At 34.8% G+C, this 25742-nt stretch overlaps 3 protein-coding genes across 5 annotated transcripts in view; 2 read left to right on the top strand and 1 right to left on the bottom strand.

Annotated features, from left to right (window-relative positions):
- LOC125063128 (microtubule-associated protein futsch) overlaps positions 1-15428 on the top strand; it is a 40033-nt gene extending 24605 nt beyond the window's left edge. For all 3 annotated transcript variants that reach the window (XM_047669356.1, XM_047669357.1, XM_047669358.1), the window contains 6 exons: positions 6092-6161; positions 6954-12305; positions 12466-12632; positions 12919-13130; positions 13357-13544; positions 13856-15428. In XM_047669356.1, coding sequence (XP_047525312.1) covers positions 6092-6161; positions 6954-12305; positions 12466-12632; positions 12919-13130; positions 13357-13544; positions 13856-14080 — 6214 coding nt within the window. In that variant the 3' untranslated portion in view covers positions 14081-15428. The remainder of the gene's footprint in view (positions 1-6091; positions 6162-6953; positions 12306-12465; positions 12633-12918; positions 13131-13356; positions 13545-13855) is intronic.
- A 991-nt stretch (positions 15429-16419) lies between these two features.
- On the top strand, positions 16420-21930 carry LOC125063143 (contactin). The gene is made up of 3 exons (XM_047669392.1): positions 16420-20047; positions 20577-20762; positions 20853-21930. The coding sequence occupies exons 1-3, from the start codon at positions 16622-16624 to the stop codon at positions 21141-21143; spliced, it is 3903 nt and encodes a 1300-aa protein (XP_047525348.1). The 5' UTR covers positions 16420-16621; the 3' UTR covers positions 21144-21930.
- A 53-nt stretch (positions 21931-21983) lies between these two features.
- Positions 21984-25494, bottom strand: LOC125063144. The gene is made up of 7 exons (XM_047669393.1): positions 25263-25494; positions 24990-25194; positions 24822-24895; positions 24675-24749; positions 24380-24484; positions 23682-23804; positions 21984-23554 (listed from the first exon to the last, which is right to left on the bottom strand). Exons 1-7 carry the CDS (start codon positions 25431-25433, stop codon positions 22034-22036), a joined length of 2274 nt encoding a protein of 757 aa, XP_047525349.1. The 5' UTR covers positions 25434-25494; the 3' UTR covers positions 21984-22033.
- Between the last annotated feature and the right edge of the window lie 248 nt (positions 25495-25742).

The following is a 25742-nucleotide window of genomic DNA, read 5'->3' as shown; positions in this document are numbered from 1 at the left end:
GAAATTAAGAATACAGACCGAATTTATTATCAATAATATCAATATATCAGCCAATACCATTAATCTGTAATTAATGGTATTGGCTCACCTTCAAGTTAACCTTACCACAGAGTATGCGTAATTTTGCCTCAATTTTTACCATTGAGTTAATAAAGCTTAGTAAACTTATCAACTTAATTAATAAAAAACATTTTTGCCTTTTCTATGACGCTGGTCCCTAAACCAGTACATTTCTGTTGTGGGTTACCAGTCTCTCCCGAGGTACGAAAAATAGAAGATTCTTTGAGTACTTTTTATATATAGGTATACAGTCAAAATCTGTTATAACGTTTGGTCGTATAAACCGATATTCGTAACAGCCGATGACGTTAGTCCTAATACAATAGAATCCAGTCGGGACCTTTGATTTTGGTCAATAACCGGTGTTATAACTAAACGATGTCGTCCTAAACGGTTTTGACTGTATTTTCTTTGGCTAATTACCCAACTATATTGTCGTCGGAGGTATTAAGTAACTCATGTATAGATATTATCATAACTATACATGAGTTATTATTACATCTATTTTGTAACTAGTATGATAAAGTGCAAAGCAAATTTTAGAAAGGTCTCTTAAGCTCTTGTTCAACATTATTTCTTTGAAACCTGTCTTATATTCATTCCTATCCAAGTGTTGTCGTAGCTATACATTGGCAAGCAAAACCACTATGAGGTTTAACATCGGTGCCTGAAGAGCCACATTACTTTAAACTAAAGACTTATAGTCAGGACAAGTTCCATTGGTTCCAATTTGGTTAAATCTTGTAAGTAATAGAATACAAAATTTGAACACGGTCTCTGGCAGAATGACCAGCGCTGTGGAACTTTTTGCTCCTCAGCATAATGCTGAGCCAGGGCCAATTACAACCACAGTACACACACATTGCACACTTGAGCGAACCGAATGGCAAAAGGGAATTTTTAATTTTTATTGTTTTTGATATGTCTTATTTTATTTTTTCTTTGAGTATTGTTATTTTGTGTGTTTGCGTTTTCGTATGTAATAAATGTTATGACTATGTCTATGAACAAAGTTCTGCTAAAGCTTATTTATCAAGTGTTAATTTTTCATAGGCTAGTGTTGGCACGTGAAATAAAAGAAGTTAGGTCTACATTACCTGACCGTAAATTTAAAAATAAATATGTATTCCGTGTGCGTAAATGTTCGTAAATCGCTGCCGTCTCTCTAAACTGTCACGAACAGTAACTCTATTAATAACATATAATCATGTTGCTACCGATCTTAATGCGTGAAAATCGTAATTTTCGCTCCACACATTCGCGTACGCCTTGCAATGTATTTAAATGATAACGAGGCCTACATATAAATGCTATGACCAAGCTCATGACCCACAATAAGTGTCACGTGCAGAATCATCGGCTATCCGCTATTGCTATAACATTGACTTTCACATTAATATGACGCAACTGCGCCTGCTATTAGGTAAATATTGCTTTCACCTCACTTTCACCCGCTACTTCCGCAACGGTTGTCTATTGAAACCAGTTTTACGCCAATATATAAGAGGAAAGCTTTGCAGGAACTGTCTGTAATAATATTTTTTTACTGGTCCTGATTGAAAAATTACCAATAATTGTCATTGCTAGTGTAGTATTGTAAAAATATTTGTGACGATAATTGATAGAAAAATATTGCTTATACCCTTAACTAATTTATATTATGCAAAAACCTTTCGTTTCTTTATAAATAAAAAAAGTCTTGCTCACTCACTCACATTCAATTCGCCGTCTCTGTCACCCAAAAAGTGTCTTGAACGATACGACAAACTTTCAACGCTCCCTTTCCTGTGCCATCTTCCGCTTATTGCTGGCTTTGCTGCAGCAGGTCCTTCGATATTTTATTTATAAATTTATATATTAACAAAGAATTGGCATGAAAGGCCCTCAAAAAATAACAATGTCCAATTAAATTCATTACGTTTGTAACTAAAGCAATTTACACCACAACTAAAAGTTAACGTAAGAGATAAAAGAAATTGTTTTTAATCTTTTTCATATGAATATGAATAATATTTATTTTGATTTATAAAATCAGCCTTTTTTGCATTTGGCATTGGCCCGCTGACCCAGTGCTTGTTTATCTAACAAATATAATAATTACTTATCAGTTATTAACGTAACCACTTCTGGTTATTTTGTATTACAATATTTAAATTATGATCTAACTAATATCTCATACTAATATTTGCGTTTGCATTTTTCAACGCATGCATCGAAATAGTCCCTTAGTAGCTAAGGGACTATAGCTAGCTAGGGGATTCCGAACTAAAAATTAAAAGTTTAAACGCTTTGACTGTGATGTAAGGAAACCGGTTTAGGAGTTTGAAAATTATTCTCTTGCAAGTTATTGACCTAGTAGCCTACAAACGAAGGAAAACAGCTATGTTGCGTGTTACAAGACCCAATCGACTCACGATATCTCGAGCTTTCAGATTTGATATTGAATATCTTGAAAAATTGCCTCTCGCTTAAATAGGAAAAACACAAATGTGTAAAACAAAACATTGTATTTTTTAAATAGTCTAAAAATCATTTAAACAGCCTATAAAGAAACTTAAAGAATGATTGATGATTTAAAGTTGTTGTTTATGCATCGCTTGTCTCTGGACCGATCTTGTTGTTGGGTTTACTGCGAAATGCCAAGAATCAGTGTTTGTAACGATGTTACTAAAATCATCAGCCTTTAACACAATCTCAAATTTAAGTTTGATTAATTACGCAGTGGCATAAAGAATCCTTCTTAGCATAGTCACAAATTATACGTAGAAGGAAAAAAAATACGTGCGTGTACTTATGTACACGCGTTAGAAGTTATACTTCTGTGGCGTAATAATTTTCTTCGAGCACTTTAGAGGGACTTTCTCTTCTTCAAGACTTCAATTTAAAAAAAAATTGGCCCTAGGCTTGCGCCTCTAACAATTCATATAAAAATATTTATTGTTGTTAAGTATCTTATTATCAATATTTTAGTGCATTTTTTATTTTCATACGCGGCTGAAACTGTCCTGATATCGCAGTCAACCAAGTACTAGTACCTAGTAGTTACGGTAAAGCGCGTTTCATACTTTTAAATTAATAATATTATTATTTTAACATTGAAAACAATTCACTAAACTCATTGTTTTCGTTACATTGTTTTGGTCAATAATATTAGTTTAGTTATATCATTGATAACTTGAACGTCATAAATGATAAGGAATAAACAACATTCAGATGTCGTAGCGTTGGAAACATTCCAAAACAGCGTGGCTTGTTACAATTCCTAAAATAGAATCAGGTAGGTATTTTAATGCGACCTATTTGCTTTTAGACAAGATTTCAATGGTTTTTACTACATTTTAATTTGAATTTAGCTGAGGCCGTAGATAGTTAGATCTCTTATTACAGAAATATCTACTTAACTTTTATACTTTCTAATGAATTTTTCTTTGACATGAATTGATAAAATTTTTACGAAGTTTGTAGTGTATTTGTAATTTAACTCTCAAAAATGAGTTACAACGCTCTTCCTACTTAAACTATGTACAATTGCATATACATCAGCTCCAAAGCATTGTCTTTTCAACATAACATATGTATGTATATATGTTTTTGACTTTTATATAAAAACCTCAACGTTTTAATAGGTAGCTCAGTAAATTAAAGGAAATTGCTTCTTATTTAAGGTAAAATAAAACAAATACAGGAAGTATTAGTTGCGCTGTAAGTCGGCCATCCTCAATAAACAATGCGGATCTAATAATAGAGGGCGTTAGACCGCTGGATCGAAAAATAGAACGCAAATGTAGGACACAAGCGCGCTTGCGCATCGTATAGCTGCAGCTATGCTAACGCGCACGTTGTCATGAAAATATAACTCTAATTTTGATGAATGTCTTCCTTGCCATAACTATGACTTAGATGATAGATCTCGGTTATTCGAATATAAGAAGTGGCCACCGTTGAATGATATTTTATAGTGTAAAAAATCACCGTAATCAGTACAATAGTTGCTATTTGTTAAGATTTAATGATTATTTAAATTTTAAAGACGTGCAATACGCAAGGTTATTTCGCGGAAAGTCTGCGGATAGCAAAATTGATCTGACCTTGCCTTGAAAAATTCCTTCCGCAACATTGCATTATTTCGCAGAGTAATTTTTAACATTTTTATAGCATTTTGAATATGACAATTAGATTTACATATTTGTAATAATTAAGTTTGCTCAAACTTGAGCAACATTAGCCATTGTTGCTGCTCAAACATCTAGATTCTAGAACGATGATGTAATATAATATTTCCCGTTGAAGCTGATGAATTTGACAATTGACTACAATCTAAAATGTCAAGTAATAATTGACGTATCGATTATTAGTTTATTTATTCAATGTAATCATTATTTTATACATGGTTCACTTCAGTAGATATACTTCGATTCAATGGTTTAATCAGATATATTTTACTAAATGAGGCAAAGTGCCAAGAATATTTGTCGGACTGAGATACAATGTCTTTGCGCGAATGTTAATTATTATTAGCTCTTCGTATCGCAATTGAGGATATAGATAGCAAATGTCAAAACACGCGCGCAGTTAACATTCCCGATTTCTTTTTAAATGTTGTTCTGCGATACTTGAGCTAGTGTTACCCCATTGACTTACATACATATCACATATATACAAAATCTATGATTATAGTATTGATAAAGTAGGCTATTGTTCTTATTTATCTATTCTGTGGTCTTAGAAATGTTGCTAGTAAAGTAATCTATTTTTAAAATAAATCAAATTTTTCGATAAGAAAATTTCATATATTTCTTAATCGTATGATTTGTGATATTGTTTACATTGAACATTCTTAGTATACGGTGACTAATAGTTGTAACGTTGAAAAACGTCACCCAATTTTCCTCGTATATTTGCTTATTGATTTAATCGCCACCCCACAAATCTCATATTAAAGGGAGACTGACAGAATAACCATGTTATGTACGATCCCCTTTGACAATTATTCTGAGGTTGTATTGCAATACAAGATTAATTAGATAACTATTTTTTTCATATGCCAAAAGACTCATCTGATGCCCGGGTCTTGTTTGTATTGAAAACATTGTTTGTTTAAGACGAATAAAAAAAAACAATTAAAACTCTGGGCTCTGAATATGATTTTGTCCCATTCGGTGTCGAGACCCTTGGTCCGTGGGGTCCTAGCGCTTTAAGGCTTTTTAAAGAAATTTCAAAAAGGTTAGTCGACATCACAGGAGACCGAAGATCTGGCCTCTTCTGGATCTACCTCGGACAAAGAATTAGTCTAGCAATTCAAAGGGGGAACGCTGCCAGTATCTTCGGAACCTTGCCTAAAGGGACTCCTTTTAATGATATATTTTAGTTTATGTTAAGTTTCGTTATTTATTTCAATGTATATTATTTTATTATTATTAGTTTATGTTTATAAGTTTAATTTTATTAATATTGTTATTAAAACTACATTTATAATATACATAATAATCAAACCATAGCTTAAAATCTGTTTTGGTTTTTGAAGACACTCGGTAGATGATAAAAAATGAACTCTTGAAACTCGTATAGGATAATAAGAAATTATTTAATCTAAAATATGCCAATCGTGTTAAGATAAGAATGTTTGTGTAAAATATTTATAATTCAGGTGGTTTCGCGCGCTTTGGGGGCAATGACCTACAGCTGTATTGTGTCATGTACGTAAATAGCAGACACATATTGCTCGAATAGAAAGATGTACTAAACGATAGTCAAAGCGCATATAATATATGATATATATAGTTAATAATTACACATATAATACATACATAACTAATTTAAGCTATTAAAGATAGTTTTAGTGCATAGAGTCGAGAATCCCGGACAACATACATGAATCTGTGGAAACTGTAACGATTTTTATTTTCCCGTCTATTCACAATTGAGACTTTTGTAAATAAAAATTATATGTTACAATAAGTTATATAATAGGTTTACAAACAATTTGATTATTAACTCACGCGTATTTATGTATTTTTATTTATAATTTCAGACGGAGTCTTTACGCAGAACGGAGACATGAACGTCAGGGGTTGCCATTCTCATCAACCAGGATAGGCAAGGTAATATATAAATCTTTTGTAGCTTTACACGAGTTGTTCGGTGGCGGTTGTTGGAGGGATGTTCAAATAAATTAAACTCTTTGTTTGAAGCTTGGTGTCAACTGGCTTTTATCGTTTAAAACATGAGCTTATAACTAACATAAAATTAGGGATAGTGGGGATGCGACGCTAGACTTACAAAAAACTAACTTGACTTATTTAAGGGTTCTGAAATCTAAGTGACACATCTGTTACCTATAAAGAATATAAGTGTAGTCGACCTATTGGACATTCTCGAAAACGAGAATGTTATATTACAATTTATGAGTAAGTAAGAAAAACTAAACTTTATTACTAAACTGACGTTTTACAATTTACTTAAGTGTACGATGATTGCTTACATTTGGTTTGCGCTTCTAATTATTAAGTAAAATATATATATGTAACTAATGTTAGATTACATAACTCCCGTGAAAATAATTTTTGTTGTCTAATACTCACTTAATGCGTTCTGATTGTTCGTGTTACCAAAATGTTTAAAATTAAATTGTTATTTGTAATCAAAATGGTTTAGTACGCTTTATGATTTCCGTACCGTTCGTGCATTAATAATATTATAGTATGCGTATTGTGCGTGAGGTTTTCGTTGTCGGTGGCGGACGATGAACCGGGAGCGAAGAACGCTCAAGGACACCCGCCGGCTAACGAACCCATCACTCATTTTATGTACTAATTTTGCTATTTAATTGCGATCGATATATCACGAATTTAATACATTATTCCAATACTTACGTAAACAATTATCATTTCCAGGTTTCCAGTGGAAACAAGGATCGGATTATGGATGGTTCGTTCAACAATGTTATTGAAGGGACGCGCCAATATTTTATGGGAGTGCCTAAAGCACAAGAAGGATCCGGTCAGTCAATGTGGCCATCGGGAACTCCACCGGAAGAGGGAACTCCAGCAATGTCAGGGGCACCAGCGCCGACGTCTCGTCCACCATCTGCGGCAGCAGCGCCGCCTTCCACGCCAACACCGACACCAGTGGTGCCGCCGCGACCTCCCTCTGAGCCGATAGAACCGGAACCTCATATAATACACAAAGCGACGGTGATGAGAGAGGCTGCGGAAAAGCGCCGGGAGCAACCAGACCTTGAAGATGAGGAAGATCCTGTCGGGGCCATTTCGCCTCCTTCTCATATCATACGTAAACCGACACCACATACCTTACCATCACCGGCGCCAGCACCTGCGGTTCCTTGTCCTTCCCCAGCAAGGCCGCCATCGTCACTTCCAATTCAACAATGTCAACAGCCGGAGCAGCTAGAATCTCCGCAATATCGAGCTTCACTGCATCAAGTGCAAACACCTACTACGCGACCTATAGAAGACTTCTCTTCAGGACGCCCACCAGACCCTTACCCACAAAGTAGACCACCTGAAACATACGCTCGTTATCAGTATGAGTCTTCAGCTCCAGACAGTAGCAGAAATTCTCATGGACCTCCTGTTCCTTCGCCGCAGCCGTCTACGATTCCGCGTCAGAGTCCGCAGACATACGCGCGTATTTCGGGGACCATGACACAGCATTCAGTTCATCGGTTAAATGAAGCTAATACGTCTAGTCCTCCTGCGCAAAGGTATTCTATGCCACCTCAAGCGCCGCCTCCACACAACGATCGGGTTCCGCCTATTTATCATCCACAGGTCCTACCCCCTACCAAACGAATATCAACATCTGCAAGTGTGTATGCATCTTTACCTCACAGACGCGAACAATCAACATCCATTTCGCGTTCAGCATCACATTTTGAAAGACATGCTTCTCTTCCGCAAAGAAAGTATGATCCCCAACATACATATTCTGGATACCGGCCTGGTTCTGCTTCGTTGCAACATAACATGGCAAACCATCGGATGGACCAACATCAAGCCCTACCGTACAAACATAGTGTGCCAGATTCCTTAAATTCACACTACACCTCGAGATCTGATCGTAGTTCAGCACCTATTCAGCCACATCCTCAGGATCCTCTTAGAATTCAAACAAGAATGGACTATATAAGCAAAAATGGATCAGTAGATACAAGAAATAGTTACCATTATCCTACACCCTCTACATCATCGTCGAGATATCATCCTAGTCCATCAGTACCAGTTGTGCAACACAATTCAGCGACGTCCGTAAGATCATCTTATCGGCAAGCAGTTGCTCCAAAGAGTAATTATTCGTATCCTTCCTCAAATCATACAAATATGCAAACATCGCCGTCTCGATCTGCGATCAAGTCAAACTATCCAAATCAGCAAACACGTATGACGGTGTCTGTGACGTCCTTAGTGAATGAATTGAATCTAACCAAACAAAAGCGAGAATCGCCGTTAGATCTTTCGGTAAAAACAGTTAAAAATTCAGCAGATTCTTCCACAACTCAAGACGACGCCATAGATTCTGCGTCCATAGAGAATAAATCCTTACCGATACAACCAAGACAACAACTGTCAAATAATAGACATGCTTTAACCGATCGCTTTGTATCATCTCATAAAGTCGACTTTGCCCCGGATTTTGCACAATATAGGGAACGTGTTCGATATGCTACTGCTTCACAACAATGTAATCCACCACATAATCCACCACAGAGGTATAATGTTCCGTATGAAACTTCTCGCCCTATGGGCGAAAATTATCCAGCAGACTCTCGGCAAAATGTGTACGCTGAAAGGGCAAAGTATAACAGTGCTTCCATGAGTAGAAATGAATATGTCCCCCGAATCGACTTGACGAGAACGGTTACTGATGAGCGACTTGTAGACGGTCGAAGAAGAGAGGATGGAAGATTTGAAGAACGAAAACGTACTGCAGGTCCAGTTGTCAGCAACATTCCAGAAAAAATTATGCGTCGTGAGGCGTGGCCGGCTGACACTCGAGAAAGACTAAGTCAGTCAGCTAGGGAACAGCGGGATCTTATGAGCCGCCCGGTATATGACTATACAAGTCATATGTCAATGAAACAGCCTGCACACAGTTACCATGATAGTCGTATGTCTGCCAATCAACCCTATTCCAAAGGAATATACGCAATGGAAAGTTCCAGTAAAGAAACAGCTGATTATCGTAATCATTATCACGAAAGATATGCTAATCGGCACATCATACAAAAAACATCTCATCGGGACATACATCAGCATCATCTCAATTTGCCCAATGGCATACCACAGGCAGAAAAAAGCAAGGTTCTAAGCATACTTAGAAACAGTTTAGAAACAAGACAATCCGCTTCTTTAGAAAACGTTAAACCAAGCACAATTCCAGAACTTATTGTTATAGACGATGTAGACGATTCTGTTATAGAGATAACTGATTTAACGAAAGAAAATGAGAAAGAAGCTCATAATAAAAATCATTATAGAGTAGGCGGAAGCAAAGAGCCTCCAAATCTTGGGAACCATATTCAAATGCCGAAAGCCGTTGATTCAATACCTTGTGATACAGATTATCAAAAAGTAGATAATGCTGACTCTAAGAGTAAATCACCAGAAAACGATGTTGCATCAAGGATTAGAACTAAGGCTGAACTTAAAGTTATGCCACCATCACAAGACTCGGTAAAATTGGAATCACGCCCAAAAACTACATTGATTAATAATACCGAAAAATCTCTTCCAAAGTCACAGAAGCAACATTTGTTTAACCAGATTCGGCAAGATAATCTTCGGTTAGAATCGGTTGTACTAAACCACAATTTAAATGAGGTTGATATTTCCGAAGTTAAATCGGAACCTATGAACATAGAAGAAATAGAAAAAGACGCCATGTTGTCCATTAAAACTGAAAATATAATTGAAGAAGAAATTCTAAATAACTCTAAAGGTGATGTTGACTCTTTAGATATGGATTGGGCCAGTGCTTGTGATAGCTTTATGGAACAATTAGAAACTGGCAACCATAAAACGAAAGCTAATGCTATTGAAATAGACTTAAATTGTAAACAAGATATTGAAGCAAAAGATGTAACGAATATTAATAAAATAGAAGAATCTGTAAATATTGTAGAAAACTTCACGGACAACACAGCACCTATTATAAATATAAAACAAGAACCACTAGAAGAAGAAGAAACTAAACCTTTGGATGAACTCTCTCAAGAATTACAAGAAACCGTTAAGTTAAAAGAAGATAAAATAATTAAATCCAAAAAGGTAGAAAAGTCACTTATCGATAAAGCAATTAAAAACAAAACCTTAAATAAGAATAAATGTAAAAGAAAAAGGGAGTCGACAACCTCATCTCCTATTAAACCGGTCAAAAAAGAAAAGGAGAAAAGTATTGCTATAAAAACAATAATAAAACAAGAGACTGAATCAACTGATGATGACGAACCTTTAATAAAAAGTAAGATTTTAAAAGAAAAAGAAAGAAGTGAACAATTAAAGTACCAATTGCTTAAAGATCTGTCTGAGAAATCGGCTATTGTTAAGCTTGAATGTTGCAATAGTACAAGAATGTCAATAGAGTCTACTCAAACTAAAGATAATGAAGACAAACAAATTAAATCCAAACAAACAAGATCGAGTACAAGATCAAAGAGTAAATTGTCTACTGAAAATATTAAGAATGAACCAAATGACGAATCTAGTACAGAAAGCGAAGTAGATTCATTGACTCTATCGACTAGACTTAGAACGCGTAAGAAAACTAAAAGTGACGATAAAACAATACCTATTAGTAAAACGTCGGTGAAATCGTCACCGTCAAAAAAACTTGACAACAGTAGTGCTAGTAATAGATCTACTCCTGTGCGAAAATCTGGTTTTGGTGATGGTTCAGATTTCCACCCTGGCTGGGAAGAAGAGCTGTACAGATACAAAAGGTCACTACGCATGCCCACAAGACTGATAGCTATTCCAAGAGGCCGTTCGGATGGCCCATTTGTTAAAGGCACTAATTCACAGTTTCCACGAGGCTCCACGTCTCTGCCGGACTTAGACCCTGTGCCCCTGTCTCCAGCTCCTTCATCGGCTCCATCAGTAGTTACAGATGAATTATACAGACGAGCAGAAAAAACAAACTTAGATAGTGACTTAGAATCAAATTCCAGTTATTCTACGCCTAATAGATTACATTATGATTCGGAAGCTTCAACGTCGACCGTAATATCGACAACAAAACCTAGGAAAAATCGAAGCTCAATTGTAGATGAACTCATAAAGAAGTGTGGTAGTAGAGATTCTTCCAGGAAAAAATTTAAAGAAGACAAAAACCTCAAGATGGTAACGAAATCGTCAAACGTGACAGAACTGCTTCCTACACCAAGTTTAGGTTTAGTTAAAAATGGCCACAAGACTAACTTGGGTGGAAAAAAAGAAAAAATATTAGAGGACATATTTTACTTGGGAACTTTCAGAAAAGAAACGGTCACCGCATTTAGAGATGCTTTTATTAAAGATACTAACGGCTTAATCGGTGCGACCGAAGAGTTTGCACCATTGATGTTAAAATCAAGGACAAGGACAGAAAGCAGAGTTTTAAAACAAAGAGCAACTATTAAGGAAGTATTTGGTGATGATAGACCCGCTTCCGCCCCACCAACATCTTGTAGAGAAGAAGAAGCCGAGGAGACAGTTATTGAAGTAAAAAAGGAACCTGAATGTAAACCCAAAATGAAGCCGAAAATCTCGAAAGATAAACTAAAACGACGCTCAAATTCAATTAGAGATGGCTTGAGAAGCACAGCCTTAAAAAGGAATGATGCTAAGGGTCGAATGATGAGGTTGAAGAAGAGAAATAATTTACTCAAAAATATGTCTGGAAAACGAATAAAGGAAATATGTAGTAAACCAAAAAAAGAAAAAAGCCCAGTACTTGAAGAGAAATCAACAACAAAGGAGGAAGGTACTTCAATAATTACTTCAGAAGGCCCTGCAAAGAAACGATTTAAGCGTTTATTTGGAAGAAGAAAACTTAGTTCAGGCTTTGATTATATAAGGAAGAAGAAGAAACCGATTAAAAAGGAAGAAAATGTTAACAAAGTACGCCGTTTGGCTCCTAAACCAAGTCCGGAATCCGTCCATGATATTCAAAAAGAGATTAAAGGCTGGTTCATTAACAAAAGTATTGGAGAAACCCATCTACACCGGGCTGCCAGACTTGGATTTACAGTAAGTTTTTCATTTGTTATTAGATTAGATTAGATTTAGTTTAAAAATTACAAAATAATAATTATTTCGTTTCGTATCATAAATCTTTATCTTTTATAATTTTGTAGAAATCGGTTTAAATTTGTATGTGTATACGAGTAAAACGATTTAATCTCTTCAGGATTGCGTCGCTTACTGCTTAGAAAAGATGGAGTCCGATCCATCTGCAAAGGACAACGCTGGTTTTACTCCATTGCACGTAGCGGCGGCTAGAGGACATGTCAGAATCGCACGATTACTTCTACAATATGGTGCTAATGTTTCTGCTGCAGCACAAGGAGGAATCAGGTATATATACACTTCTATTTTCACAAGGATATTATATTTTACGTTCGTAAATTAAAAGTAAGAAGATAGCAAACTAGGCATATCCCAGGAATGTGTTGGTAACGATGGTATTAGAAAACTTCTAGATTAGGCCGACATTAACTCAGAGGCCTGTAATATTTAAGAATATAGGTATTTGATATATATATTACTATAATTTGACAACTTCGTAATCTTTAATTGCTTGAGATTGAAGTTTCTATTAAGTATTCTCATAAAGTTATTTAATCAAATATTACATTCACAGGCCCCTGCATGAAGCATGTGAAAGTAGTCACATAGAAATTATTCGTCTACTACTCTCCTATGGGGCGGACCCACTTTTGGGAACATATGCGGGCCAAACGCCAGAGGAGCTGGCTGAAGGTACAGCGGCAAAGCTACTTCGCCTTTACATAGCAGATGTGCAGGGCCTGTCAGTAGACCCCTGGAGATTTCCGCCACCTAGCAAAATTATTGGTAAGTATTGGGGAAGTACGTAAAGCGACACAAAAAAAAACATTATTATATTATTTAATTACCCTTAAAGTATAATATATGTATATGTATATCATGAAAGGTAGCGTGTGAGCTAGAATTGTATGTCTCAGTTTGTTTCGTACATTTTTGACATTCATGAGTCATGACAAATTCTTCTTCAATTTAAACTTCTTCGAATATTATATTATCATTATAATTATTTTAGATCGAGAAGAGATGGGATGCGAACCCCTATCTTTCCCGCCACCCGCTTCGCCTCCTACCCCTGACTCTACCATAGAGATACAATGCACAGACACCCCTCTACCACCGTTCTATAGTTTGCGGACTGCTACTGGCCAGCCAGCGGATGGTTTATGGTGTCTTTTACAGGATGTAACTAATATCTTACAGGTGACTATATCTCTATTGATATATAAACTAAACTTGTTAGTTGGTATGAAGGATTATTCATTTATTTACCTTTTCATTACTACTATTCTGAAATGATATAGTATTGTCCTAGTATTTAAATAATAAAGAGCCAGCCAAGCTGTCTGCAATTGTCAATATAGAATAAATACCGTATTTTTTATTTGAAACTTTTGTATAGTTTTCTTATAACTGGATTGATGAAAACATTGGACAATGTTTATTATAAGTCAAGTAAATTATACACAGGAAAAATTTGTGCCTTAAAAATAATGAGTAACATTTTTTTACAGATAAAATCAAAGGAGTCATTACTGAAACAGATACATTGCGGGTCAGGTTCACCAAAGGAGCTACTCCGCGAGATAAGAACACAAGAGTTTTTAGAGAGAGCCCAGTGTCACCAACTTCTTTGTGCTGGCGAAAAAGTCAACATACGGGCTTCAAAGGTCGCATTAATACGGGTTACAGATAAACTGAGGCAACTTTTGAAAATTGAGACTATACTTGTCAGCTGACAATAAACATAAATTGAAAGAGCACCGCTCTGACGTATAACTTGTAACGATACATAACCGTCACATTGTTATGTCAAAAATTTTACACTAATAGCGGGATTCTTTTCTGTTTTAATATGATCTATGCCCTATGACCATGTTTGAACTAGCACATAGTAGGTATAATATCTGTGTTAGTTTCCTAGTTATTGTCAATTTAAAACAATAATTTATTTATGAACAAATTCGAGATTGGAAGGCAGCCACTATTTAAAATTTTTGGTGTAAAATATTTTTATGTATCTTTGTAAATAATGTAAATAAATACGCAGTTGTAAATAATAAATGTCGCTTTAACAGTATGATATTTTAATGGGTGCTATTTAATGTTGGTGTATGGTAAAAGCTAGTTTAATCAGTAGATAAATATGTGAGAATGATAGATATTAATTATTTAGTAGATAAAAAAGTTACCAGAAACTAAATTTAAACTAAGAATCATTTAAGAGTAGATTGTGCAATAAGTCAACGCGTTTTACGTTTAAATAGATCAATTTATAGTTTTTACTGATTACGGAGAAGAATTCACATGGACAAAGATTTGAACAAATTAAAAAATCAATTCATATTAGTTATATTGCAAATTTTTCGATATCATCACATTGTTAAGTATTTTTGTTTAATGTCACTTGGCTATTCACTTAAAACAGTTATTTTAATGTTTTAGTTATTCCTTCGTGCTAAATTTTTGTTCGTTGTTATGTTTTCCTATTTGATATTTATTAGTTGTCATTACTTATGTTAAATATGGTCCAATAATATAAGAATTATCAAAATAGTTATGCATATCGAAAATATGTTGTACATAAGATAACAAATTATTTTTTAAATTATTTTAAATGAATAAAAATTACCAACAATAAAGCTTGAATAACGTTATTTATCGATACATTTTCACATGCTCAAGGGTGTTAATAACATATTGGCAATATTGTTCAATGCTACTTGTGTTTGATGTTCCAGAGAGTATTAATATATTTCTGGTTACTTTGTTTAACTTTTAAATTTTGTATGTAGTTGGATGTTCCATAGTAATGTTAAAACCATACATAATATTCCGCCCTAATATATGGAAAGGAAAACTAAGAAGTACACGATTTAACTGTGATGATATTATAAGAGAATGCGCGGATTGTTGATAAACTTACTTTGTAATTGATGTTTTATACAATGGTATACAAAACACTCGTGTAGTTTGTGTAATTACTGTCAGTTTTAGCGATACTCTATGCTGTAAGTATTATAATGATTAATGACACAATATTTCTTGTTGGTAAACAATAAAAAAATAAAAACTAAATAATCTTAATTTGCATTTGTCTTATTTTACCTTATTCTAGCAATTTAATATCATAAATATGACTGACTTATTTTATTTCCTAGGGTGTACATGAGAATCTATTTAAATCAAATTATTTCAAGTTGGGTTTTAGGGGCTAGTGCCTAGCGGTATGTTGAGAGTTGAGACTGAAACGGAAATTGCTGCTATGGCAATACTATTTAACGATATTAATCCCATAAAAATATTTTTTCCCGCGATACATCTTTATCTGTATCCAGATTCCAGTATCCACCAAAAAGCATTATACACGTCCTAAGGACGCAATTAATATGTCGATAGGCAGAGGGCCTACTCTTGAACATATACATTTAAAATTGCATATTGAAATAGTGTAAACCTCTACCTACTGGGTTTTTGAAGGCTGTTGAAATAAAAAGGTTGGGTATTTAATATTTCAATTCAATTTTTTTGTATTTATTTCGTTTCATGCTTTTTGATACTCCAATAATTTATCTGTCATCATATAGTCTATGGTGTAGAAAATAATGAAAGAATATACCTTTAATAATAATAAGGCTATACCTAAAACTTTCTAGATTAATAGGTAATAAATTGACAACAATAGTGCTATGTTTACCACTCTTTGACTCTTATATACTTTTTTTTGGTTAACCAAGGCGGTGCCAATGTTGCCAATTTAGCATAATTTTATGTTAATTGTTACATATTAAACTATTCTCATTTTCAATATTTAACTTTCATTACCAGATAAAAACTATAATAAAATTATGATGGTTGTTATATATCTGTGTTTTATTACGTCAGACTAAATACCGACACCGCTTGCTACTCATATAAAAGTTTTATGGGTTAGTAGATGCTAATAATGGTATGGTTTGTAGTATTCAACTTTTTTATAATCACAAATTATTTAACTGTAAAGCTTAGCATATTTTTTGCCATATTTTCATCGCCGTTAAGTATGTTTAGTTTTAAACTACGTTGGTAAGTTGGATGGCAACACTGGGCGGGGCATCGAATAACGAATGTGATGTTTGTGGTTTGTGAGTCGGTTTCATTAATAAAAATTTTATTTAGAAATATAAGATAAACGTTTAAACCGACATTTTAGAAATAACTTTTGTATAAGCATATAGACTGAATGTTTTCTTGTGCGGTGATTGTCATGCATTTTATATAGTGATAAACAAAACTTTAACATGAAACGGTTATTGTTTCTAGTGGTTTATGTGTCGTGTCAAGGCTTAGAGCCTCCTTATAATCCCAATTTTCAGAAACCATATCAACCAGACACATATCAGAACGGAACTTCATATCGTCCACCTATACAGGTTCCCTATGGCAGTTTTCCTGTTAATGCGAATGAACACACGTTCCAGAGTTCATTTTATCATGACAGTGGCAATTCGGACACCTACGGAGATGGCGATAATGAAGTAGATCCTCAAAACACGGCTTCATATTACGCGGGCTTAGATTACGAAGAGCGATATAAGTGTCCCCCTAATTGGATTCGTTATAGAGAGTCGTGTTACCGATTTACAAAATCTCCGAATAGGCCGCGTAATGAAGGTCGAAAAATATGCCAAGCTTTTGAAGCAGACTTAGTGTCTGTGAATAGCCCTGAAGAACATGGCTTTATAATCACTACACTTATGCGTATAGATCCACAACGTGGCTCTTGGTACGTGGGTGCTCATCAGCAATCACCAGGCTATTGGGCAAATGATGGTGATGGATCCCAATTGTCTGGTTTGGATAATGCATTTTTTGAAGATCGCAAGTTGACTTATATGAGCTATAATTTATTGCCTAGAGACTATTTAGTATATCGATTTTCCCAAGAAGATGGAAGGTGGGGTTTAGCCCCTGTAGAAGGTACTCAGTATTTCCACTTTATTTGTGAAGGACAAACTCAGCGCTTGCATTATTTAATTGAAGAGAAAAGATCTTTTACTTATGGATTAGACACATTTGACCCAGAAAGAATTCCAAGAGGACCATATTTTATTCAAGAGCCAGAAGATACCATTTATGATCCACTTCGTAACCACCATGTACAGTTGTCATGTATTGCTGGAGGGTACCCTTCACCCTCTTATAGGTGGTTTAGAGAAGACTATCAGGTGGACAGCCCAATTTTTACTGAAATAGATCCACTTTCTGACTCAAGATTTATCCTGAGTGGAGGATCAATCATAATTTACAATCCAGATGCTGACAAAGATAACGCCAAGTATCATTGTACAGCAACAAATAAATTTGGTACAATAAGATCTGAATCGGTGAGATTGTCTTTTGGGTTTATACGAGAGTTTAACCAAAAAAGATCAGTGGAGAGTGGTAAACAATATTGGGGAAAAGTTATGTATTGTGATCCCCCATCTTATTACCCATCAGTTAATTTCTTATGGGCTAGGAATTACTTTCCTAACCTTGTAGAGGAAGATAGAAGAGTTTTTGTGTCATATGATGGTGGACTTTATTTTTCTGCATTAGAAACTATTGATAGAGGGAACTACAGCTGTAATGTTATGAGTAAAGTGTCAGATGCAGGCAGAAATGGTCCATTCTTTCAACTCCTTGTTTATCCTCATTCTGATTACCAGCAATTAAAATTTCCAAATAATTTTCCTAAAGTATTTCCTGAAGCACCTGTAGTAGGCCAAGAAGTGAGATTAGAATGTGTATCATTTGGTTATCCAGTGCCATCTTACAATTGGACCAGAAAAAATGGGCCTATGCCCAAAAAGGCATATTTGAGTAATTTTGATAGGGTATTAACAATACCTAAAGTAGCTGTTGAGGATGAAGGTGAATACATTTGTGATGTGCGTAATGATAGAGCTCATATACTAAACAATGTATTTTTAAAAGTACAAGCAGAACCAAATTTCACAATACCCCTTGCTGATAAACATATGGATAACAAAGGTGATCTGCATTGGAATTGTGAAGCATTTGGTATTCCAGATGTGAATTATACTTGGTGGAGAAATGGAGAGAAACTGTCAACAGATGCATTAGAATTACAAGATAAGGATAGGTATATAATACAAGACAATGTTTTGATCATCAAATATTTGGATCCAAGTAGAGATCCTGGTATGTATCAATGTGAAGCAAAGAATCAACTGAAAGCCCGGTTTTCATCAGGACAATTACGAGTTTTGTCTTTAAAGCCATCTTTTAAGAAACGACCTTTAGAGAGTGAGACATACGGATCTGAAGGAGGCAATGTTACCTTGAAATGTTACCCGGAAGCAGCTCCTAAACCAACATTCACATGGAAAAAAGATAACATCGTCATAGGTGCTGGAGGGAAAAGATTTATAACTGAAACTGGGAATCTCATAATAAGACAACTTTCAAGAGATGACGAAGGTGTTTATACATGTGTAGCGAAAAATCAATATGGATCAGATGAAAGTCGCGGACGCCTCATTGTTTTGAGAGCCCCACGATTTATTGAGAAATTACCACCTAGAATAACTACAGAAGTTGGTAAAACTGTATTCTTACATTGCAGTGCAGATATTGATCCCTTGTTAGACACAGCATATCTCTGGAACCATAACGCCATTCGTATGAAGCAAGCTTCAGATATCTATGCAGATAAACGAATTAAAATAGATGGTGGCGAAATGACTATATATGACGTCAGCCTATCTGACGTTGGCGAATATGAATGTGTCGTTAAATCTGCGATTGGACGGATATCATCGCGTATGCAATTACGCATAGAAGGTCCGCCCGGTCCTGCCGGGGGATTGCAAGTGTTGAACATTCAACGGTCTTCTGTGACTTTAGAATGGACAGACAGTAATCCAAACGGTCGTCCAATTACAAGCTACGTTATCACTGGTCGCACACAATGGAACTCTTCTTGGTATGCGATCAATGATAATGTTGTGAACGTCATGGAGATTGATAGGTATAATGGACGAAAACGAGCAGTTATATCAACAACATTGCTACCTTGGTCCGTGTATGAATTTAGAGTGCAAGCTGTAAACAGTTTAGGTATTGGTGAGCCATCTTCGCCAAGCCCTCAATTTTCGACGCAAGCTGATAAACCCTACCAAGCTCCAATGAATATTGGAGGCGGCGGGGGTAAAATTGGGGATCTTACAATTACTTGGACTCCGCTACTCCCAGCTCTGCAAAATGGACCTGGAATTCACTATAAAATATTTTGGAGGCGAAATGGTTCCGAGGTTGAATTTCAATCGCTACTGCTTAAGGAATTTGGAAATATTGGAATGCATATAGTCCATATCTCTTTGGATTATTTCTTTACGCCTTATAATGTAAAATTACAGTCATTCAACGATCTAGGTTCTGGACCAGAGAGTGAGATAGTTACCATATACTCTGCAGAAGATATGCCACAAGTTGCGCCGCAATTCGTAAAATCACATTCGTTCAACTCCACCGCTCTTAATGTAACATGGAACCCGATTGATCAATCCCGAGACAGACTTCGAGGCAAGTTGATCGGACATCGTCTGAAGTACTGGAAGCAGGAGAACAAAGAGGAAGAATGTATCTATTACCTATCAAGGACGACACGTAACTGGGCTCTTATTGTGGGCTTGCAACCTGACACTTACTACTTCGTAAAGGTAATATTTTATTAATATATGGTAATGTGAATTTAATTAGAGATGTGTTTAGTGCATCTTTACCGATATCAGTCAAAGTCAAAAATCATTTATTCATATAGGTAACACAATGTACACTTATGAACGTCAAAAAAGAAATATGCATTAAATGCTTCTAATTTTACATTTACTGCCAGTTCTCAAATCAAGGGTGTAGAACGGAAGAGAAGAAGTGGTAATAAAACTCTTCGCTTCTTTTTTGTTTTTGTTTTAGTAGTTTATCCGGCACTTCGTCTTTCCACGATTAGGTTCAGTCTATACAGGTAGGTTCAGTATATATATATCGTGAGAATATAATATTAAAACCTTATATAATTGTAAAAATTGTACTAATACACAATGTATTCAATGTTTTATTAAAATCGATCGAAATGCCATTAAAATTGATAAATTTTACCAGCTAAATCAATGTAATAAATTAATGTTTCATGTTACGTTCGAATAATCTTGTCATCGAAAGCGGTATATGGTATTTATTTATAAATTACAGGTGATGGCATTCAATTCGGCGGGTGAAGGGCCAGAAAGTGAGCGATACTTAGAGAGAACATACAGAAAGGCTCCCCAGAAGCCTCCAGCCTCTGTCAACGTTTGGGCTGTAAACCCGAGCACTGTTCGTGTTGTATGGAGATACGTACAACCCACGTCTGAAGAAGAACCTCTTCTAGGGTATAAGGTTAGTTAACGTAAATTAAACCTATACGCTTATAACTAAGTACATAGTCTTGTAAAAACCTATACGAATAACGTATACGAATAATTCCAGGTACGAGTTTGGGAGAGCGATCAAGACATGAGTGTAGCTAACGACACCTTAATACCAGTGGATCACAAATTAGAAGCTTATGTCACTGGCCTTACTCCAGGAAAAACTTATAACCTTCGAGTGCTGGCGTATTCCAATGGAGGTGATGGAAGAATGTCTTCCCCGGCTATAACATTCCAAATGGGCGATTACCACAGTGACGCATACGGCTATTACGTAAGAGGAACAGGAAACATACACACTCCTCTTAAATCCATTCTAATTCTAATAACTCTCTATATTATAATATGAATCTCAGAAATATCACGCCTACACGGAAATTTGGATGGGCAGGCAAATTTACACATTCCCAGAATAAAATTTTTGTTATTTTGAATTTTACATCCAGTTAACTATTAATGTTAGTTTAGGGACAAAAAAGATTTATGCTAAAACCAGTTTCGCAATATTTGAAACAACTCAACAAAGACAACAATGTTTATATATTTTTAATATTTAGAGTTAACGTAATGTCTAGGTTAGTGACTATCATAGCAGCTTTTTCAATATATTTTTTATACTTTTACACTTGTATAAATGTAATAATTCATTTTGTATGGTGATATCATGTCCGGCCATTTTGTTTTACGGTTTATTATTTTACATCACTTAATTTTAAATTTTTACTCATATTTATATACTGTTTTGTTATTTTTATGCTTATAATTGTAACTAGACAATAACGTCTGTAGATATATTTAGTTTGTATTAACAATGAAGCAATCTCATACGTATAATTTGTATTCAATGTGAATCCGAGCCATTTTTTAATATTTAGATAAGTAATGTAAAGACTATTATGTACAGTATGTATTAAATTTATGCACAGTACAAAATCAATGGCAGCGCCAATTAACCAATGAATTTAAACATTTTTTACATACAACAGCTCTTTGAAATGTACTAGTTATTTGTGATGTTCATGACAGTTAATACTTCTATGCTTTTAAGTATCAATTTTAAGGCCTAGTGAAAATACTGCCTTAACATTGTTAAATATGTAAGATCATTTATTTTTAATAAAATCTTTTAAATGAAATGTCTGACTTTTACTATTTTAAATGACTTCATTTAGGAAATAGAAAGTTTTCTTTAGGTTTTCATGAATTTTATTATTGCACATATCTTATGGTTTTTAATGATTAAGTAATCTTATGTTTAACTTTACGTTTAAGGCACTTTGCATCTACGTTACATAAGTCATCATCGCTAAGTTTTCTTTTACACAATTTACTGTCTTCGATGGTCTGCGATTGTGTTTTTAGTGGCAATAACCCCACTGCAAAAGGGATATCCTCTTGAAGAGTACCGAAGTCGCCTCCCAACGCTTTGTTAGTATCGTTATCATTATCATGTTCTTCGCAACCAGTCCATTCACTTGTCTTCAAAACATCAGAGAAATCTACATTCGATTTAGTTTCTGCAGTGACCGGTGCTAAATTTTCTTTATCCCAATCTAAATCATGCGGGATTGTAGGTGAAAAGCTATCGTTTATGTCAGTTTTCCTAATATCTCCATTTGTTGTAGATTCACCATTAAATACGTGATTAATGTTTTCGAAGTTAACACTACTATCTTGTTCTTTGTGCTTAGCCAGTATATTATCAGAATCATCCTGAATGTTCCTAATATTGCTTTCCAAGTCCATTAAATCTTTCATGATTTCATCTTGTTCTTGAACTCTGTTGACGCTTGTTCCATCAAACCTATCGCTATCCACCGGCTTTGGTGGTGAGATTAAACAATCAATTTCTTCTTTAAAATGTGAGGATTGGGATAACTGCATACTAAAGTCATAACAGTCGTCATTTCTTTCTGGATTAAGAGGATTATATTGTTGGGATATTCCTTCTCCCAATGATGTATTTTTTGTATCTAATAAAGACATGCTAAAACTAGAATCAAGTGAATTAGTAACAGGACAAAGTGTATCTCTTGGATCATTTAGTTGTTGCTGTTGGTAATAATTTTTAACGTCATCACTCATAGATTTGGTAAAAAATTGCATGTCACTTTCAATGCAAGTAAAATCGTTTGTACTTTCAGGATCCATCGTATTGCTATTTTGTAGTCCACTACCTAACACAACGTAGTTTTGATTTTCGTTAAATGATTCTAAGCTATCAGGAAGTATAGAATTTAAAGTTGTTATCGCATCTTGATGTGCAATGTTATCTTTCTCAAAGGAGTTCCTGGATGTGTAATTGTTGGATCCCATTAGTATTTCTCCTCGTTCTATAGACTTGGATAGATCATCGATACTTTTAATTTCACTTGGATCAGAAACCTTTTCAATAATATCAGGCTGTTCGATTACTTCGTATTTTATTTCGTTGCTCTGAACCATATCGAGAAGAACTTGTTCGTTGACATTGATGTATGAGCCGTCGCTTGACTCAAATAAAATTGGCAGATCTGTTGGGAGGCCAGCACTTTTTAAAGCATTAACGTATTGAGTCATAGCCGTACCAGAGTCAGATGATTTGGACGTTTCGTTAACTGAAGAGTCCTTCGTAAAGGAAATGGGTGGGTCCAACATATTGGATGATACTGTTTGGTCCATATACATGAGATCGCTGTCTATGTTCATATAACTATGCGTGGAAGATTCAGGTTCACAAATACTGCTAACTGCTTGCGTCAACGTTCTATCCATATAGTCCTATAAAGAAACAAAATTATTAACACTGCATGCCGTATCGGGAAGCACATTTTCATATTTTTTACTATTTTTGTAACAATTCCATTTGTTCGGCTAAGAATTTACGTTGAAGATAAAGTTTTATAACCTGCATTTGTCGAGACTGCAAATTCTTTAAGTGGTGTATGGCTTTACGCGAGTCCTGTTCTCTTCGCATTAAGGCTCGTTCTGCAGCTCGGCCTATCAATCCAGTACTATCCCACGGGCCAGACTGAAAAATATATTATATAATTTCATTCGGTAATATTCTAATTATGAAATGAAATACAGACAGGCATATTTTATTTACATACATCTTTAATAAAATTAAAAAATCTAATTGAAGCATTATTCTCCTAACAAAAAACAATGCTTTAAAACAATTTTTAATTATTTACAATGTCCCAATCAAGGAGGTTTCAATTCAATTTAAGTACACATTATCTGTGGTGAGCGCTGGTTCCGAGCCAATAGGCCAATAACAGACTTTTGTTTCTTTCATATTGTATTTTAGCCATGAGATTAAAATATAAAGTATCTAGTATATGCAACAGCATATAATTAGGTATTAAAACACTCGTGTAAGCTTATTTTGAAACTCGCCTGCGGCTGTTTTAATACCCTCTATTATATGACAGTTGCATAAACTACTATTATAGTCGCCTCCTTGATTTAGTTGATCAACATTTCATTTATTTTATACTTGCATTGCTTGATTTGTCTAAACTGAATTTAATACTGTTTTTGAATTAAAACTTGCCAAATCGATATCCTATTCTTTGGGAAAATCGTAATAATTAGTCTTACTCTCATGCTTGGTCTGCCTCGTCGTGGTCGTATGGACCTTAAGTCAAAATCTCCAGAACTCATTCCTTTATTTTCGATATCAAATGGTATCCGAACTACTGTATCCTGAAATCAGATAGGATATAAACGAAATAATAAATCATATATATCTATATTCCTTGATTTTCCTTTATTCGTTTTTTGCTACGACTTATAACTTTCCTTCTGATGCTTCAAATAGTATTTACGTGCGAAACAAATAAAGAAGAAAATTAATAAATGCATGAGAAAAAGAAATGTTTCAATAAATATATACCTGACTATTTCGATTGTCCATACTTTGGGACGTGTTAGTCGCTGCTTGATCTATTGACTTTGTTTCGAGATTGTCCTATAAGAAAATTTTGTGTTATTACGTTTAGTAGTTATGTTGAACATTCTCACTATGAAATGTTAAATGTACCTGAGCATGCAAGTCAGTCATAGATTGCGGTGGACCATTGATAACTACAGGAGGAGTAAACACTGGTAGTTCGCCTTCGAAAAAATATTTGATTACATATATATATGTGCCAATATACCTAACCGAAGTTAGCAACAATTATTAAAATATATATCATTTTCATCTTACTAGTATTGGTAATACCGAGACCCTCTTTGGTTACTTTTGATAGTCCCTTTATCTTCAGAAATTGTGCAGCCGATACTAATTCATCTAAATGCTCTTCGGGACATTGCGTTTTGCCACAATACATAAACTCCACTAAGCACTTCATAACTCCAAATCGCATTTTTAATATTATTAACGGTTCTCCAGTTTGCTTTTGCAGTACATCCTATAATTATTAACGTATTTAAATGATAAACTACTATACATGTTTTTAATAAAATACCTATTACTCACTTGAAAGTAAGCACTGCTTGCAGCAAGTACAGCCTTGTGTACGCGCAAAGTATGCGAATTGCACATTAAAGTCATATCCACGAATGATTGCATTTGTAAAAGCTTTCCGAATCTCGACATTAAATGCTCTGAATAATCTTCATAATGTAAACTATAACGTATTGGTGCCATTGTTCATAATTAATATTTTTATTAACTATTCATGATTGTTCAAAAATGACATGACATTCACTTGATTGAAAATAAAACAAAACACTTCTGAAGTTTGTAAACTAATTTTTAAAAATGTTTTACATGCAGCCAGGTTTATATGAATATTAAAAAAGGTTTTCGTAGAATACCTATTGTTCGTTGCCGGTTTATTATCATAATAATTCCGAGATAATGCTCGCCATGCTACAAAGAATTATGATAATAATTCTGTATAGTGTCGATTTTTCATACAATTTCGTTTAAAATTGATGATATAAATAATAAACT

Source organism: Pieris napi, chromosome 3 (assembly GCF_905475465.1).
Source record: "Pieris napi chromosome 3, ilPieNapi1.2, whole genome shotgun sequence".
Classification (NCBI taxonomy): Eukaryota; Metazoa; Arthropoda; class Insecta; order Lepidoptera; family Pieridae; genus Pieris; species Pieris napi.
Note: the sequence above shows the minus strand (reverse complement) of the source record. Positions and strands in the feature narration are given on the sequence as shown.